At 41.2% G+C, this 18733-nt stretch overlaps 1 protein-coding gene across 4 annotated transcripts; it reads left to right on the forward strand.

Annotated features, from left to right (window-relative positions):
- Positions 1–316: 316 nt before the first annotated feature.
- TMEM43 (transmembrane protein 43) lies at positions 317–18004 on the forward strand. Of its 4 annotated transcripts, none has more exons than XM_067544325.1 (12): positions 317–464; positions 1541–1693; positions 3820–3954; positions 4886–4980; positions 7332–7381; positions 8702–8771; positions 10789–10859; positions 11079–11200; positions 11873–11959; positions 12044–12145; positions 13796–13913; positions 15209–18004. In XM_067544325.1, the coding sequence occupies exons 1-12, from the start codon at positions 453–455 to the stop codon at positions 15409–15411; spliced, it is 1218 nt and encodes a 405-aa protein (XP_067400426.1). In that variant the 5' UTR covers positions 317–452; the 3' UTR covers positions 15412–18004. The 4 variants fall into 4 exon arrangements, with proteins under 4 accessions (XP_067400426.1, XP_067400428.1, XP_067400427.1 ...); XM_067544327.1 differs by having other exon boundaries at positions 11873–11947; XM_067544326.1 differs by having other exon boundaries at positions 1544–1693.
- The last annotated feature ends 729 nt before the right edge of the window (positions 18005–18733 follow it).

Here is an 18733-nt window from a genome sequence, read left to right on the forward strand (position 1 = left end):
TTGCTTTGCGTTTTGCCGCGCTTCTGCCAGCGGCGAGACTACATTTCCCATCGTGCCGTGCGACAGCGAGCTTCTGTCACTCACGGCTCGGGTTCGATTGCCTCGCGCGCCTTGCGCCGGGTCAGCCCTCTCTGCGCGCGCGGACTGCATTTCCCAGCATGCCCTGCGGCGGCAAAGCTTGCAACTACATTTCCCAGCATGCCTTCGGGTGGGGCTTAGCTGGTCCCTGACCGGGCTGATTTAGGCAACAGCGTGACGCTCGTGGGTCCTACTCATAGGGGTGGGTGGGGCTCGGGGAGTTCATCCGTCTCGGGCGGGTGCTGCTGGCCTCTGGGAGCGGGGTATTGCAGCTGGTGCCTGGCGGGGTTAGCTCGGTGCGGGTGTCTGTGTCTGCCGCGCCCCCGGCTGCGTGAGCTCGGGTTTGTTTAAAGAGCGCCCAGCTGAGGCTGAAGATGTCTGGGCATGTAAGTGTGTGAGAGTGTGAGTGTGTGTGACTCCCCCGCCCAGCGGGGACCCTGTGTCTGTATCTCTGTCTGTGTCTGTCCGGGAATAACTCCTGTTCCAGCCCCTGCGCTGTAAGCTCACGGCCAGGTTTGCCTGGCTGCTGGCTCGCTCCTGTCCGCCGGCCTCGGTGCTGGAGCCAGGGGTGCGAGGGGGCTGCCGTGCCCCTTGGCTTGACGTGTTTCCCATCGCTGACGGGGTTCACAGTTGGGTGCGGTAGCTGTCAGCTTCCCCCTCTCCCCCCCCCCTCCTTTACCGCCCCGGCCCCTCTACCGCTTTGTGTGTGAACTGGGTAACTTACAGGGCGCTCCGGGAAGTGTGTGTGTGGTTTTAAGAGACCGTTTGCATGAAATAACATTTGCGTTCTAGCCAGTGCTCAGATTGGAACAAGAAGTGATGAGATGCTCACTCCCTTTCTTTGCTTCTTCCCTCCCCCTTAAACCTAAATCTGTAAACCTTAAATTTGTCTACCTAAAACAATTAGAAGACTATTCCCTGCCACCAAAATAAACACAGGGTGTTATTCCATGTCATCTTACTTTTAATCTGAAGACAATAGAATATTTGTTCAGATCAAATCAGCTGTCTCTGTTTATTGCCCAGGATGCTTGGTAAGAGGGAGAGAGGTCTTTGCTTTTGAAAAATACTGTCCATTATTCCATAGTAAGGTAGAATATAATGTATTAGTTGCAGATCCACTTTTATATGTTAGGGACTCCAGTGGTATAATTTAACCTGCTGAGGCCCAGTTATGACACAAAATGAGAAACTTAGCGTAAACATGTCTCAGAAAGATTTAAAGAATGTACTGGACTACTATAGTGTAAATTACCTTATCCTATAAACCTGAGTTTGTTTATAGTTTTTTCTGGTACAAATAACTAAAAGTAACACAAATGAAATGAGACAAATGTTTAACTGGGACAGAGATCAGGTTGGCACTAAATCAGGAGATGCGCCTTTTAAACAAGGGACCTCGTGAGTGACAAAGCCATTTCTGCCTTAGTTAAGAAGTAACTTCATGTTTGTTTTTCTTTAGCAGTTGTCTGACACAAGCAGCAAGAAAGAACATGTTAAAATCACAAGTGAGCCCAAGCCAGGGTTTCTGGAGCGGCTCAGTGACACTGGTGGAGGGATGCTAATTGGACTTGTGGCATTTTCTCTTTCTTTCTACCTGCTTTTTACCAATGAGGTAAGTGAAACACTATTGACCTTTTTGCTGTATACAGACTAACACGGCTACCCTTCTGGAACTATTCTGCTATTGACCTTTGAATTTCTTTTCAAGTCAATGTTCACCTCTATGCCCAAAGTCCAGTGCTCTTTAAGGCAAAGCTCTTCTTGCTAAAATATTTGTAACCTCATGTTGTTGAACTGTTCAGATTGCCTCCAGGCTTTGTTATTAATTTACACTTGAATGACGTGGCATGTATGTGGAGAGTCTGAATTGCAGTCTGGTCCCTCCAGTGGTGGGAGGTGGGGGCTGTTACAGGAGCATATGAGATGGGATGGCAGAGCCATATATGGAGGTTTTATCTAGAACAGTGTGGAGAGTATTGATAGGATATGACTGAGTAAGTTAAGATCCATTGGCAGTGGAGTGGATTGACGGGGCAGTGGAGAGAAAGGTGGGTCAGGAGCACTTGACAAGTGTGATTGGAAGAGTTTGCATGGACTTGCATGTGTCTTCTATGTGCTAGCGTGCCTCATTTATATATGTAACTTCTGCTCCCTGCTGCACAGCTGAGAGGCTGCTGTATGTGAGGAGGGAGCCGATGTGCTGCAGGAGCACAGACTGAATCACTATTGAATATAGGAGTTGTAGGTTGTCCAGGGCCGGACCGAGCTATGGTCTGACTGGGCAATAGCCCGAGGTGCCTGAGTGTATGGGGCGCCAAAATGTGTTTACCTTCCTCTGCAGTGAGTCACAGCTGGAGAAGAAGGATCCACCCCAGAGGTGGCTGCATCTCAGCGCCGGGTGAGGGATCCCAGTATAATCAGCCGCATGGCAGGGCAGCAAAACAGCTGCCACGATCCCTCTCCGAAATGGCCCCCAAAATGGCTGCCACATCCTGAACCCGATGCTATTGAGCGGGCATGATAATGAAGAATAAGGGCGCAATTATAATGTCTGCCCAGGGCGCAAGAATGGCTCGGGCTGGCCCTGTGGTTGTCTAACTGACTTGTTTCACCAGTCTCAGAATATGGCTTACCATCAGCGGGCAGGGGTGATCATTTTCCTCCATCCTGTGTTTTATTCTCTTCCTCATTTTTTTAGTATATTGCAAAGGCTAAATTTTCACCTTGCTTCGTTGTACTTACATGAAAGGAACTTAATACACCTAGCCAAACTGGGCAGATAAGTTATCCTTGAGGTTATTTAATACATTTTGTCAAACTGTTTGTTTATTTTAATTCATTCCTAGGATGATCTTGGGTCCTGGTTCTGCAAACATGCATATTCTCAACTTTACTACCGTGAGCAGACCCACTGAAATCAACGGAACTACTTGTGGTAGCAATGTTAAGCGCATGTGTAAGAGTTTGCAGGATTGAGGCCATAATCTGTTTTCCTGAAGCTATTTGTAGTTAAAGCTGGTTGGAAATTTTGGGATGGGAGCAGAATTTTGTGAAATTTCATTTCAGATTTTCATCAAAATGTTCTGACCATCGCTATATAAATGAAAGAAGGAAACTGTTCACAGGTATAGTAGATTGTAGGACAAGGAACAATAATCTGAAGCTAAGGAAAGAAAAATTTGCTAGATATTAAATCAGAACAATTGGACAGTGGAACAGACTCACGATGCAGTTGTTCAAAAACAACAGGTATGGTAAAAGATGGGAAGGAATAATTTCAGGGTCCTTGCTTGCAACTTGTATGTGCCTACATGTAACACCCATCAAAGTCAGTGTGAGTATTACATGTGTAAGGATTGAGTTCTCATGCTGGTGTAAATCAGGAACAATTCAGTTCAGTGGAGATACTTTTTTTTTTTTTTTTTTTTTTAAAAGGATGCCACCTGTTGTTAGTCTAATTATCCCACAAACTCTTACTCATGGGAGTAGTCCCTGTGCACATGCTGATCCATAAACATCAGTGGGGTTAGTTTCACAAATAGGTACTACTCTCTTAAGTATCAGACATAAGATTGTGACAGCTGGGAAGTGCAGATGTGTTTCTTGGTTACGTGTATGGAGGCTGAACCTACTTAGCACTTCCTGGAAGCTGTGGCCCCACCTCCTACCAAACGAACAGAAAGTGGCACTGTCTGACTATACCTGCACATGTTCTTTTTCTCTTTTAATTGACTACAGGGACGAGCCTTGAAGACAGCCACCTCTCTTGATGAGGGACTTTCTCTTGTGGTCCCTCTCGACAATATTGACAGTGTGTCCCTACAGAACGAGGGAAAACTAGTGCACTTGTCGGGTGCCCTTAGAACATCAAAGGTAAATGAACAATAGTTGGTTTGAAAATAACGCATGAACTAAAAGGAAGGAAAACTCTTTGCTGCCAAATAACCATGCATGCTTGATATGCAACATTACTATTGGCTGTAAACCTCCTATCTGAAAATGTTGATACTTTTCAGTTCCTCCCCATTCCTGTGCTGTGTGTTTGGGAGCCAGCTGTGCATTCATGAAGACACAAAGTCCTGAGGATTTTACAGTGCGGAGGCTATACATCTTCTGGTTATTCCGGAAATAGTGATGTTGTTCCATCAGCTCTTTTTGCAAGAGAGAATGTGGTGCAATAGTAGCCAGCAGAAAAGAATAAGAAGATCTCTTCAAATGGGTTCATGCATGGTTTAATGTTTAGAGCGCAGGAGTGTGAGCCAGGATTCCTGGTTCCATTTCCTTGCTGTGCCAATGACATGCTCTCTCAAATTCTTCAGTTGTACTCCACCCTGTCTTTTAAGGTTTTTACCTCCTATCCATCACTGAAGTATGTCAGTGGCTTCATGGAATTTCGCACACTTGTGACAGTGATAAATGTGGCCTCTCATCTGCAAAAGGAGATATTTTCTTATCTCACATGGTTTTGGGAAGCTTAATTAATGTGTGAAATTCTTCAAGATTCTCAGATGAAAGGAGCTACATCATAGGAGTGCAGAGGAATAACTGTTCATGATGCATTGTTATATTCTGTCTTGCTGTATGTCAAGGGGGACTTTTTCTTTTCTTTTTTATCTCAGAATGTTTTTAAAGGAAAACCTTTATAAGACATACCCTTTGCTTTTTCATCACAATGAAGTGAGATTTCTCCAAGCTAAATTAACAAGTATCTGCTCTTGTGGAATCAATAATGAAAAGATGCAGTTTGGATTTAGCTGAAGTACAGATTTTTAGACTGACTTGTATTTTATTTATATCCTAATAGCCCTTGTTCGATCCCAGCTATGGGCTCTACATCCAGGCTGTCAAATTGAAACGTCAGGTGGAAATGTATCAGTGGGTAGAATATGAAGACTCCAAGTAAGTTAATGGCTCGTTATTTTGACTGCTTACCAGAATCCAATCACAATTTAAGGAAAAGGTTGCTGTCTAATTAACTTTTTCATGTAACTTTTTTATTTTTATTTTGTAACGTGATGGCCCTAAAGCCCTTGAGTTTTCACTTACGTAGTTTTGTTTTCCCTGCAGGTGTCAGTCAGATTTTGTTTGTTTAGTGATTATGGCTCAAATCCTGTAATGAAGTCTGTGCAGGTGGACCCCATTGTTGGGATTCTCTGAGACTTTGATCCTGTAATCTGCACCAGTATATGAAATGTTATTCCCACCCCCATAACCTTATATAGTAGTATATCAGACCTCTTGAAATCTAAGCTACAGCTGTGGCTTTTTCCTTCTATTTTCTGATATAATCCATAGGCTCCTGGAACATTAATTTGTTGTAGGCAATGTCCATAGAATTCATAGATCCATGACTTTTACCAATTTTTAGAAATGATTGAATATAGTTTTCTAAAAAGTATATAAATCAATTATTTTTTTAAAAGTGGCACTAAGAGTCTTACAGACTGAAGTGATGTGTGCCTCTGCAGAACCCTACTGATTTCCATGAGTCTCTGTAGGCTCTATGTGGGTCTAGAACTCCATGTGCATTGATCAATTTGCTGGATCAAGCCCATAATCTCTAAGCTTTTGCCCCTGTTGTCTTAAGTTTTTAAAATGCAATTCAGTCTAGCTGCAAAGTATAGAACACTTTCTGGTATCTCTCTGCTGAGCCCTCCCTACTGCTGATCTCTCAAACTCCAGAATGGAGGCACGCGCTAACTTTTTTCTTTCTTTGCCAAAAGATCAACAAATTTAAAATTGCCTCGGGTGGATCTGGAAACCTCAACATGTAAAACATGGATTCTTTCTTTCCTCCCCTTCATCTCAATAACACTGAACTTTCTTAGAACAAATAAAACCCATAATTTAAAATCATGGGTTGGAATGCAATGAACGAGGTGAAATTTAAGGGCCTGTAATATACAGAATGTCAGATTAGATGATATAATGGTCCCTTCTGGCCCTAAACACTATGGAAATGTCTAGTCAATATCCATGATCTTAACTCAGCATAAAATGTTTTAAAATGTAATCTTTAGTGCGATCTACTGGTTAGAACAGAGGCCTGGGAATCCAGATTCATGGGTTCTATTCTCAGCCCTGCCAGTAGCCAGTGACTCAGTATGTGACCTTGGGCAAATCAATTAATTTCCTCTGTCTCAATTTGCCCATCTATAAAATGGCAATACAAGTAGAAACAGTGTTTGACTTTTGAATTATCCAAGCTTTTTCTATTCCCCAATTTCAAAAATTGTATAAAAACCCAAATTAATTTCTGTAAATTCCGGTTTCTTGAAAGTTTTGGATGCTCCTGATCCATTGAGCTAATTGGAGTTACCTGTAATAATCTTACTGGTACCTTCCTCCCAGTGGGCTGCGAAGCGTTCAAGAGTGAATGTAGGAAAGGTCTTTTAGCTGCTTTGCTGACAGGTGCAATAGAAGAGCAAAACATTTATTTATTATTTTAATGACATTCAACAAAAGTAATTTCTCTTATTAAAATCTCGTTACGGATGTCTGTAGCTTTGGGCATGTTCTTTATCATAACAAACAGAAAACGGTCATCTAGGAAAATGCAGAAAATGAGGTCCACAATTTAAAGAATATCCACACTTATGGCACTGTGGCGGGTACAGGTACAACACACGTAGCTACATGCCGCAGTGCAAGGCTTCAGCTCCCCCCACACCAGAGCCTTTCCCCACTGCCAGAGCCTTTCACTGCAGGAGGGAAAGGCTCTGGCAGCAGGAACACAGCAGCATAGACACTGGGGAGGCACTAGCTGGGTGTGTATAAAGCCATGTACGGTATATACTATAGGGTTCAGGCATGTAGGAAATGCTACTCTACTCTTCTAAGCTGTGTCTCACTATCTGCTATTTATACCCGTGTTAGCTGTGCATGCAGTAGGTCTGTACTCTACATGCTTCCATAAGAGTAACTATCTATAATGTGCCTATGATGCAAATGACAGTTAGGTTTAAGGTATTTAAGGGCAGTGGTTCTCAATCTTTCCTATATCTGGTTCTCCACCACTAATCTAGGAAACACCTTCCTTCTAGTTAGTAATATGGGAAGGGCAAGGTGCTTGCCACTGCAAGACACCCCATGACCTACCCCCCTCTTCAGAAATTGTTTAGGGAAATGTTCACTGCATTCTAAAAATAAGTTTGGTTTGTGCTTGATTTCCCATGGGCTTCCTGTAAATTTCATTTGTCAGGTGGGTCCTGTGCTGACCGTCATGCTTTGTATGTTTTCTCCTTCTGCAGAGAATATGAGGAGAATGGTGAAATTAAGAAAGAAACAAGATATTCATATAGTAAGTTTATCAATGCACAGTACAAAAGTGCTCCTCCCCTTTTAAAATCAAAATGGGTTTTGTATGCTGCTAGGAAAAGGGTTTGGAAGAACAGGGAAAGATTCATTCCATGCTTACTTAGCAAATGGCTGAGACTTTGTTCCATGAGGTAATTGAGATGGGGGTGGAACTGGGACTCTGTTCATGAATAACAAAGACATTTTGGGATTTCTACAGGCTTGGATAGTCAGAGCAAGTGACTGGGAGGAGTGGCATGTGTGCTTCACCCTATATATGTAATGTATTGAGAGAATGCTCAGGCACTGGTATCAGCCAGTGGAAACATTTGGTATCTTGAGTGCCTCTGCCTTTTGATGTGCATTATAGTTTTTGCCAAATGCTTATCTGGCAGAAACAATAGAGGGGGTTATTTTACTCTTATTTTGAGCTACCCAATGGCAGAAAACAAATACTCTGAGTCATCACATCTCAGGAGATTAGACTCTGAGCCTCATTTATCCCTGATGCAAGCACGTGGGTATCTAACAATCCATGTGCATGATCATAAAAAATACCATCAGCCTGGTGGAATACAGAAGTCTCTGATGTGGAGATATATCAATCAGAACTGATGGATGCAAGGTAAAGGAGCAGCTGTACATTAGAAGGGAACTACTATAGATTGACTGGTGTTTCCATCCAATAGTTGTCTGTAAGTCACGTGCTTGTATGGAATGCTCACCTCCACTTTCCCCTTTAGTAAAATATCTCTTGCTTTGTCTTTGTTCCTGCATGGAAGCATATGGAGCTCTCCTTTTTTAGCAAATGAGCAGCATGAAGAAGAGGGAAGAGATTATAATGCTGCAAGAGTACTTAGGAAGGTGCCTGGTGTTTCTTTGCAGTGAAGAGAGTAGCATAATATTGTGTCCTCCAAGGGCTTCTTCCCCTCTCTGTTTGCTGCATCACCACACTGAACCAGCTTGTACCACAGCAGAACAGTTATTTCTTTCTCAGCCAGCCAGAAATCTTCCAGTGATGAGAACCAGGGTTAAATCCTGGCTCCGCTAAAGTCAGTGTCAAAACTCCTATTGACTTTAGTGGGGGTGGGATTTCTCGTCACGTAATCTTTCCCTAAATCCTTCCATTCCTTATAAATATGTCAGGGACTTGGGCACATATGGCACCCTGTTAAATATAAACCTTCGTGTAAAGAGTGTTACTGCAAATATAAGGCACCTTGCTTAAAACTTGTCTCCTCCTTCTGTGGCATTTAAGCGGAACATTCTTGATTTAGTGTGTTTTTAACTCTTCTCTCCCCAACTTCTATCCCGTTTTCCTTAGACACTGAATGGAAATCAGAAGTTGTGAACAGCAGAAATTTTGATCGAGAGATTGGCCATAAAAACCCCAGGTAATTCTGACTTCTGGAATATAATATCTTTAATTTGATACACATGCTAATTGACTAATCCTTACAGTACTCTGTGAGGTAGGTGAGAATTACTGTTATTTTATAGGTGGGAAAACTGAGGCGCAGACAGGTGGGGAAGGGTATTTGCCCAAAGGTACAGAGTGAATCAACAGTGGAGCCAAGATTGTTATTTATATTATAGCTAATAATTAATAGGCAAGTGTCTTTGTGACTTCCAACTGTATTCTTATGACTCTGGAGTGTGCTGCCTTCAAGTATGAAAACTAGAAAGGATTCCTTTCTGACTTTCATAATCCCTCCATGAAACGTGGAGCTATTAAAAGTACAAAAGTAGAATGACATCCCATGTGATTGTCATGCCAGATGCAAAAGTGCTCACATCTTTTGACAGAGCATATGCTAGATCAGAGGTTTGTTTGTGTCAGTCACTCAAAGCATAATTTATTTTTAATTACTCCCTGCTGCCCCATTTTGATTTATTGAATTATTAACTTTTTGAGTTATTCTTGTAAGATACTTGGAGCGGGGGCCGCCTTTTGCCACAGTGGGGTCCTGGTTCATGAGCTCCTAAGCATATAGTAATAGAAATATTCATTAATATTCTATATGAGATCTTATACCATCCTCATCGAGGTAGTATCCAAGCATCTTCCACTAGTGAATTATGTGATGTAGCAAAGATTTGTCACATGTGAATAAGAATATCCGTAAGGAGAAACAGGGAAAAAGTGGCATTTGGGGTTTTGCAAAACTTCTACATCTTTTGGAGGTTAGGAATTAAACAAATGCACTGAAATCTGAAGCTTTGTTGTGCAAGGAATAATATATATTTGTGAATAACTAGGATCAGGGTTCCGATGGGTAGGGGTCGCCGCCCTAGGGTCAGGGGTCATATTCGTAGGGGACTTGGAGCTAGGGTAGAGTTCCCATGGGTATGGGATTTGGAGCTAGGGTTAGGGTTCCTATTGGTATGGGTCCCCTCTATAGGGTTAATGTTCCTATGGGTCGGGGTCCCTGCCTTAGGGTTCGTATGGGTAGGGGATTTGGAGCTAGGATTAGGGTTCTTTTGGGTAGAGGACTTGTAGCTAGGGTTAGGGTCCCATGGGTAGGGGTCCCCGCCCTAATTAGCTATTACAGGTATAAGACTCTCTCTCTCTCAAATTCTAAGGAACATTTTGTAGGGAAAGAATATGGCTTTAAATTTATTCTTTTGTAGGGTGCTTGCTCTCTCTCTACGTATCTTGGGCATTGATCTTGCAAACACTTATGCATGTGATTTGCTTTACTACCATGAGTGATGAGTGGAACTACTTATGGTAGTAAAGTTAAGCATATGTGTATGTGATTCTGGAACTACTGAGGCTTTACTTTAGCTACTTACATGACTTCATCATGGTTTTTAAGTACCAACTTGGGAAGAAGATTTCTGATATAGGGCTTTTTAATTTACCAGACACAAAGACATAGCTAGATCTGGTGGCTAGAAGCTAAAGATAGGCAAATTCAGACAAGAAATACGATGCATTTTTTTTTTTTTTGAATTATAAAGGTAATTAACCCTTAGACCGATTTACTTAGCAATATGATGAATTCTCCATTGTGTGAAGTCTTGAATCAAGGTTGGATGGCTTTCTAAAAGAGATGCTGTAGCTCAATTAGAAATTATAGACATGATGTGAAAATCACCTGGTATAATTCTCTGATCTGTGTTATGCAGGAATCAGACCAGATGATCATCATGGGCCCCTTCTGACGTTAGTAACTCTTAATGGTTCTATTACTGTAGTATCTGAGCACTGTACAGTCTTCCAATGTATTTATCTTTACAACATGGAAGTTGTTTAACTCACTGGGACTCTCTCACGCTCAAAGGGTTTTGTCTATCTGTAGATCAGCACAGATAGTCTTCTATGCTCCTATGTATTCTGTATTGTTGGTCAAGAGTGTGCCCATAATACTAGAATTTATACAGAGATTATTTCTGTACCCACTAAAGTGCCATGGCTGTGGAATCTTTCACTGCAATTGCTCCTGATGTCCAAGTGGGCAGATTCTTTCTTTCAAAAGGTAAGGAATGTTTTTTTTACTTATTATAACAAATACACACTGGGTCGAATTCATCACTGGTGTAACACCATTAAGCTCACTGGTGTTGCACTTGGGATGGCTTTTGGTTCATTATGTTTTGGGATGTCAGACTTTTAAATGGCTGCCTAGGGCTAACAAAATGGATCCTGAAGTCAACACACCACCTGAGACCTAGGTTTGGTTCTTTATTTTCCTCAGGTCTTATTGAGAAAATTGACAGTTTTAAGCAGATGAGCCTGTCAAAACTGGAGGATCCACATGCTGACATTACCCGAGTTGGAGATTACTTTTATCACAGCGAGAATTCCAGGCAACCAGAAGTAAGATGGAGCAGTTTTGCAAAGACCATCAAGGCAGCAATTAAAACCTGTTCATCAAAGAAAAAGTAGGGCTTGATCCTGCAAGCTGCATGCCACTCTCATCTTCCATTGAAATCAATGGAAGTCAGAGTACTGAGCACCTCATAGGCTTAGCTGTAACTTCAGGGCTAATGGAAGAGTGATTCATTTCTGTCTAGCAATGATCCTGCCCTTACCCTCCTGTTTCTCTTCTTGACTGTCTTCTTCCTGCATGTTAGACTGACAGGCTAAGAAGATGCTTTTAAAGAAAAGAAACTGGAGTAGGGCTACTGCTGATCTAATGTAGGTAGGTTTCATCAGTGTCTAACTGGTCTGTCTGAGTTAAGTTTGTTCAGTGCAAGTGAACTGAAGACAGTAAGGAGTGAGCCAGGTGACTGCAGGTTACTTTATGCAAGTGACAGAAGGGTTGCTCTCCTTTGGGACTTGAGCTGTGCTGTCTTTGCAGTCCTCGCCTTCTGCCAGCCCAACCTGGAGAAATCACAACCCAGGAATCATGCATGGCTCTCTCATATGGTGGTACAAAGCCTTATGGCACAGCATCCTCGCAGGGGAAGACATTCCCATGCAGAGTGGCTTCGCTGGGAATCTTTGTTGAAGTGAATCTTTAATTTATGACAATTTCCCCATTTCCAGGTGGGAGACCTTCGTGTTTCATTCTTCTATGCGGGTCTCAGCGGAGACAAGTCCCACTTGGGCCCAGCAGATGTGGTAAAGCTTCAGGTTCTCCAGTAATTTGCCCCTTACGGCCCCAGTGCTGTAACAAGTAAAGAAAGCTCTTTGATTGGTTCCTCTGCCTTTTGTAAGGTGACACTGATTGCTCGTCAGCAAGGGGACCAGTTGGTTTCATACCAAACCAAGTCTGGAGACATCCTGCAGATTCTTTATCCTGGTGATCTCTCTGCTGAGGTGAGTTATCCCACAGCATGGGCAAATTATTGGAGACAGCTAGCATTAAAATTAGGGGAGGTAGCAAGAAACAGGGAATGGGACAGTGAGTTTCCTCTCCTTTCACATTTCATTTGCAGGGGAGAGATCGGGTAGTAAGTTATCAGTCTGCTGCTGGACAGGGGAACTCTGGTCTGAGTGTTGCCTCTCCTGCCTCTAATCTTACTGCTGGAGGGCAAGACACAGTTGTGAGCCTGTGTCCACCTTATTCATATCCCCCACCCCAGTCTTTGCGTATGCCTAACCTTGGCTCTGCTTCAGAAGAATGCAAACCCTGCACACATTCTTCCCATCAGTAATACCCAGTTGGGCTGTTTTATTCCTGCTCATTCTATCACTGAAGTGTGATTTGTGGCTAAAGTTATTACACAAAATAACTTCCTTCTGCTACTGCTTACTTCTGCTGTAAATGAGAGAGAGTGTCGGTATAGTAGTATCTTTTATTGGACCGAAGATATTATCTCACCCACCTTGCTCCCTCCCCCCCGAAAATCTATCCCTTTTTAGGGACCTAGAAGTTTGAATGCAATTATTGCTAGTAGAGCTGGGTGGGAACCTTCCAACAACTCATCGGGTTCTGTTAAATCCTGCATGTTTCAACAGTTTAGTGATTCACTTACTCCATTGGCAACTTGGCTTCCATTAGTGATTGTTTTGTGCCCCGCTGCAAAGATCCTTCATGCCAAGTATTTGAGTTTCCCAAAAGCAGTTGAGCGTGCTCTTGTGTCAGGCTATACTGGAAAGAGATAAGAAATAGTATCAATTTTTGTTGCAACCTGTGAACCTTAATATTTTTACTTCAGCAGAAACTGAGACAGCACCAATTTAATAAACCTCGAAGAGTAATTGAATCTAGAAATTGGCCCAAACAGGATACAAGTAGCTTTTTCCAGGAGGTGTCTTACTGATATATCTTTATAACTAGTCCCAGAGCGTCTCTGAACTTAATTCATTAATGTAGTTCACATGGTTCTCAAAATCTTCTTTACTAAAACGGTTTTCTAGGCAGTGCCTTGTTTGAATCACGCCCAAATATCTAGTCAGTAAAATACACATGTATCTCTTCTTCATGTTAATTCATTTTTGTTGTTTTGTTCAAATCTTCTACAGTTTTCCCTGGTCCCAATGGAGGTTGCTGATTTTAGTGCATGTATTTGGATAAGGAGAGAGAGAGAAGGCAGTAATCTTTACAGAGGTGTAAACAACCATTTAATCAATCTAGAGTCCCTGATTCTTCCTGGATAGGGAAATGGTTGCTCCTTATTTGAGTTCATCAGTAACAACAATTGTGCACTTTTTAGGTGTGCCCTCACCTTTAGTCACAACATGTGACTGAGGATGTTTGTGGACCAAGTTAGGACAAAGATCCACTTGGCCCTGCCTTTTGGGCATTGCTGTAACATGTTGGGCTGTTCTTGAGGGAGGATAAAAAGCCAGACTTTTGGTGGCCAAAATAATATTGCAAATAGCCCTGTATCTCTTGGGAAGCATATTAAAATTTAAAAGAATGATCAGCTGTGATGTATTCATTCATAATGTTCTGGAAGCAGCAGCATTGGGGGCTTCAAGGAGGCCAGAAATGGGCAATGCATAACAGTGTTTGGATTTCAGGAGGTGTTTCAAAAAGAGCATGAGAGTAACACCATGAAGACCTGGGGCCTCCGTGCAGCTGGCTGGCTGGCGATGTTTGTAGGCATCAACCTTATGACCAGAATCCTTTACACTTTGGGTAGGTCTGTTACTAGAAACAGAGCTTGGTTTAGAGATGGGGCCTGCATCAAAACCCTAGATCTAAGTGACAAAATGACCAAAACACAAAAATGGGGTTGCAGAATTTGAATCTGGATCTGAACTTTGTTGTTGGCCTCTAAATCTGATAAAGATTAGAACCCAGATCCAAACATTTGCTTTGTGGGTGTATGAAATCTCGATCAGGTCTTTGAGACTTATAGAATTATAAAAGATTAGGGTTGGAAGAGACCTCAGGAGGTCATCCAGTCCAACCCCTTGCTTAAAGCAGGATCAATCCCATTTAAACCAACTAAACTTGAACCCATCTAATTTGAAATGTGGATTAGGTCCCAATTCATAGTCTCATCTCATAGCCTAGTCCCCAGTGGATACTAGCCCAGTGCTTACCAAAGTCAGAGACTGACAGCACAAGCTGGGCAGGTTCTTTAAAGACTCCCCATGCAGCACTGTCAGACCTGCTATTGTTTCCATACACAACTGCCATGTACCTTAAACCTGAATTATTATAATTATTTGCATTTGCAGTAGTGCCTTGAGGCCTAGGTCATCACTGTGCTAGGCAGTGTACAGACACAGAACAAAAAGATAGTCCTTGAATTACTTGTATTTTAGATTAAGGCAAATGCTACAACAAGAAACTTAGCAAAAGAGCTGTTTTTACATTAAACTTACATAAAGTGAATTCCAGAGCTACCTCTTGCTCTGAAATAGCATCTCTCCCATGTTTTGACAAAAACAAAAAATTGACAAGACTTGACTCTTCAGGGAAGTTAATGCAATTTCCAGTTCACAGTCAAATGTGAACAGCTATACTTAGTCTTGCCTCTTGTGACTCTTTCACACTCATCTATCCTATGTATTTTATTCATAAGCAGAAGAATGGCATTGTAACTATGGAACAGGCTTGGCCATTAGGAGGCTTTGGATTCTATTCCCAGCTCTGCCATAGAATCACTGTTATATCTTGGAAAAGGCATTTAACTTCTTTGCCTGACTTTCCCTATCTGAAGAGAAGGGGCATGACACTTAGCTGCCTCCCAGAGATGTTGAGGCTTTGCTTGTTAATGTTTGTAAAGTGATTTGAGATCCTTTGACTTAAAGGACCGTAAAAAGACCTTATCCAGTGCTCGTTGAAGTGGATGGGAGCCTTTCCAGTGATTTCACTGATAGCTGGATGGGGACCCTAAGCACAGTTTGTAGCAGTATAAAATCTTACAGGTGTTCACATTTCAGATGTTTCATTTTCTGTTTAATTTTTCTTTCCAACCACAGTGGATTGGTTTCCTGTTGTTCGAGATCTGGTTAATATTGGACTGAAAGCTTTTGCCTTTTGTATAGCCACCTCACTATCCCTGCTGACCATTTCTGTGGGGTGGCTCTTCTACCGCCCCCTCTGGGCTCTGCTGATTGGGTTGCTGTCTGCTGTTCCTATTGTGATTGCAAAATCCCGGGTTCCACCAAAGAAGCACCAGTGAAGATGGAAGAATTCCTTTTTATTGTTGTACTTGGACCCTGTCGTTTTTAACCCTTTGAAGCCTAGTGCATTTATCATGTTTCAAGCTATTACAAAATGTTTAAGGCATGTCATGGTTCAGAATCTTGATTTCCTGCACCAAAGAGTCTGGTAGGGGATCAAGATGCAGTTGTTTCCATGCTTATTACACATCCATGGAAAAATGTAACTGTAGAGGCTGCTGCTTTGTAATGAGACAATGAAACTGAATTTAGAAAAACCCACTGTGTGCTCTGGAGTGGGTGATGTTCTATACATTCAGGAGAGGAAGCAACATTTGTCACTTACCAGCTCTTTGCTAATCTTTACTTAGTAAAAGAGCAATGGTGCATGCTATCTACAGGGGAACAAGGACTAATTTCATTAAGCAATCCATGATGTGCAATCTCTAGCAGATTTTGTGTGCCTGCCTGTCTCATTTAACCACTCCTCTATTTTCTTATGCACACGGATTAAGATGTTGACAGAACATTTTGAAGTGTGTTTGTAGACAAAATGCCACTTAACACCTGAGTGAAAGATGTGTTACACATTTAATTTGTTTTCAGTAGTTAGAGAGAACCAGCTATAATGTACAAGGTTTTCAAAACTAACTCGTGATTTTGGCTGCGGGGCCTGATTTTCAGAAAGGGATGAGCCTTCACTTACTCAAAATCAGAACCCTTGAAGCTGTCTCATTTGGGCACTCAAAATTGCTAGCATGTCCACCTTGTTTTGTAAAACTTTAAAACTGACTTCAAATTCCACCTGCTTAAAGGGATACTCTAAGGTCAAAAATCAGAACTTGAAACTAAGAACTGATGTAACTGTCAAACTAGTGTAAACTCCTGCACTTAAAAACTGTTTCCCTGTTTATTTTATTCATTTCATTTAGTCTGGCTAATGAAAATACTCAATTTGTTTCTCATGCACTTGTATAAGTTGTAGTGTTTGGATTTAAACAGTCTGTTTGCAACTCTCTGTTCTGAAACGCTTTAATTGAAATTAAATTTATTAAAATGTTAATGTTTTGTAAACTTTAGTAACCTAAACATTAGGTTTTATTTCATGTTGGAAGGGGAAGCAACTCCACTTTTAACCTCTCACTGATTCATGTTTGTTTTTCTGCTTCTATCAGTATTTGCTTTTGGAACCCCTTCTTCGTGATTTTAAAAAGTGCATTGACACCTAACAGCTTGGGGCTGTCTTTCAGCCTGCCTTTTCCTATGCTTCCACTTCTGTAAGCACAACTGATGTTTTAGAAGAATACCTAATTCCATGTACACATAAGGAAATTGGCTAGTTCATTGACCTCAATGCAAAGAGGAGGCTTGGTTTTCAAAATCTGATCCCTTAATGTCCAGTTAAAAACTTCAAAAAAGCTTCCTTTCCCCTTGCTAAAATATTTTACTTTAATATATTTAATGGATGGAGAAAGGGCTTTTGCTTGCTCAGGATCTTAAATTAAACATGAGAAACTATACCAAAGATGAGGAACGTTGAAGGCATAGTCCCTAAATCTGCTTTAATATATGCAGTCAACATATCTAAGGAAGCAGACCATGTGATTTTTAAAATCATTTACTGTAGGTACCAGACTTATTAGCATTAATAACTTATTTAACAGCCCAAAGACTATTTAGAAGTTGACTACAAGATGAGAGAATCCAAGGCTTTAGTGATGGGGCAATTTTATATGCAATTGCTAATTTCTTGATTGTTGACCTGATCATTCTCTTCTTGAAATCTGCATATTCCACCACCTTGAAAGCAGAAATAAATTGGGGTTTTTTGCATGAAAAATTTTAAAAATAGAGAATGGCTTGTAAAAATATAACTTTAGGCAGTTGCTGCTTCTTGAATGAACAGTATTAATTAAGCAGTACTCTTTTATACCTGTTGGTATTCAACCAGTGTCAGTTCAGTTTCAAGTCCTGATGGCCTTATTCTGACCCCCCCGTGAAGTCAGTGGGAACAGGTTCTTGGTCAGGTTGCCTGGATATACAAATAGTCAATTAAGAGACTGATGCAGTGTTTGTCTATTACTTACACTATGCAGTATATCTTCTGGTATATCAAATTGCATTCTCCTTTTGGAGAACAATGTGTTGAACTGGTACTTTCCAAACTTAAAACCAAACCAGCATTCAGCTACTGTATAATGGAGACTCTTGAAATAGTTTTCTAGGGAAATGCTGAATTTTTGTATGTTTTATTAAAAAAAGTTTCTCAAAGTGTTTTGTGATTTGTAACTGGGTTTTTATGCTGATGATGCTGTAACCTTCACACCTGAACTCTTCTGAGACAGACAAACTGTCTTGCTGTATTTAACACCTGAGACTTACAAAACTGTATCATTACTATAACTATGAGATGTAGAGAAAAATGCAACAGTTTAGTTGTAGACTTGCATTCAAATATTTCACCATTGATCTGAAGGCATGTTCATATTACATTACCTGAATTACTAGTATACATGGTAAAATACTTTATATACACCAGAGGCAGCATGGTGGAGTGGTTTAAATAGAGGACTAGAATGTGGAGGTTGTGTTTCCTAGTTTGCTGAGGCCTTGGACAAGTTGTTTAATTCCTTGCATACATTTCCTTATTTAATAGCAACATCCTATCTCTGCCACAATCCAACCTTTAAAAGGCACTATACATATTGTAATTATTCTATTTCCAGTGGATTAAATATTTTTGAGGCTTTAGGCTTAATGTTCTGACTATATAATTTGTCCTCAGTAGCTTATTTTGTACACATGAATGATGTGAAGCAAAACTCCCTTCATAGAAAGGAATTGCATCTTCCATTACATACAATATAGCCAGAATTAATGCTTTCATTGCATATATTCAAGTAAGGTTTCTATAGTAACAATGGCAGCAGTAATATTTCTCAGTGCTGTTTATACAGGATAGGACCTTCCACTGATACAAACCAAAATTCAATCTACATGAATCCCTATTAGATCTCCTAGGAGAGTGATTGACAATGCAATTGATTCCACAATAATCTTCCCTTTATGTCTAGCTATCACTTTGATCTAGACCCAGCTCCCATTTAAGTCAATGGAAAAACTAATTTCAGTGAGTTGGATTCTGGCCCTTACACTGAAAATGGTGCAGGGTATGAGCATGTCCTTATGTATTTGCACAGCATATAGCACAAGAGACCCAGACCCTCCGTGGGCCCTCTGGTAATCACTGCAATATTGTTGTCAAATCTTGCAATAGGTAGAGATTTTCTTGAAGCCTCATCTAGTCCTTGTTTAAAAAAAGCTTGAAGCATGAATGCAAAG

The sequence above is a fragment of the Emydura macquarii genome, unplaced genomic scaffold (assembly GCF_026122565.2).
Source record: "Emydura macquarii macquarii isolate MOO-44397 ecotype Brisbane River unplaced genomic scaffold, CSIRO-AGI_Emac_v2 contig_968, whole genome shotgun sequence".
In the NCBI taxonomy this organism is placed as follows: domain Eukaryota; kingdom Metazoa; phylum Chordata; order Testudines; family Chelidae; genus Emydura; species Emydura macquarii.

Coding starts and splice junctions, on each gene's coding strand:
- TMEM43 (XM_067544325.1), top strand. Junction 12,146..13,795: donor CTGGTGATCTCTCTGCTGAG/GTGAGTTATCCC, acceptor TTTGGATTTCAG/GAGGTGTTTCAAAAAGAGCA. Junction 13,914..15,208: donor CAGAATCCTTTACACTTTGG/GTAGGTCTGTTA, acceptor TTCCAACCACAG/TGGATTGGTTTCCTGTTGTT.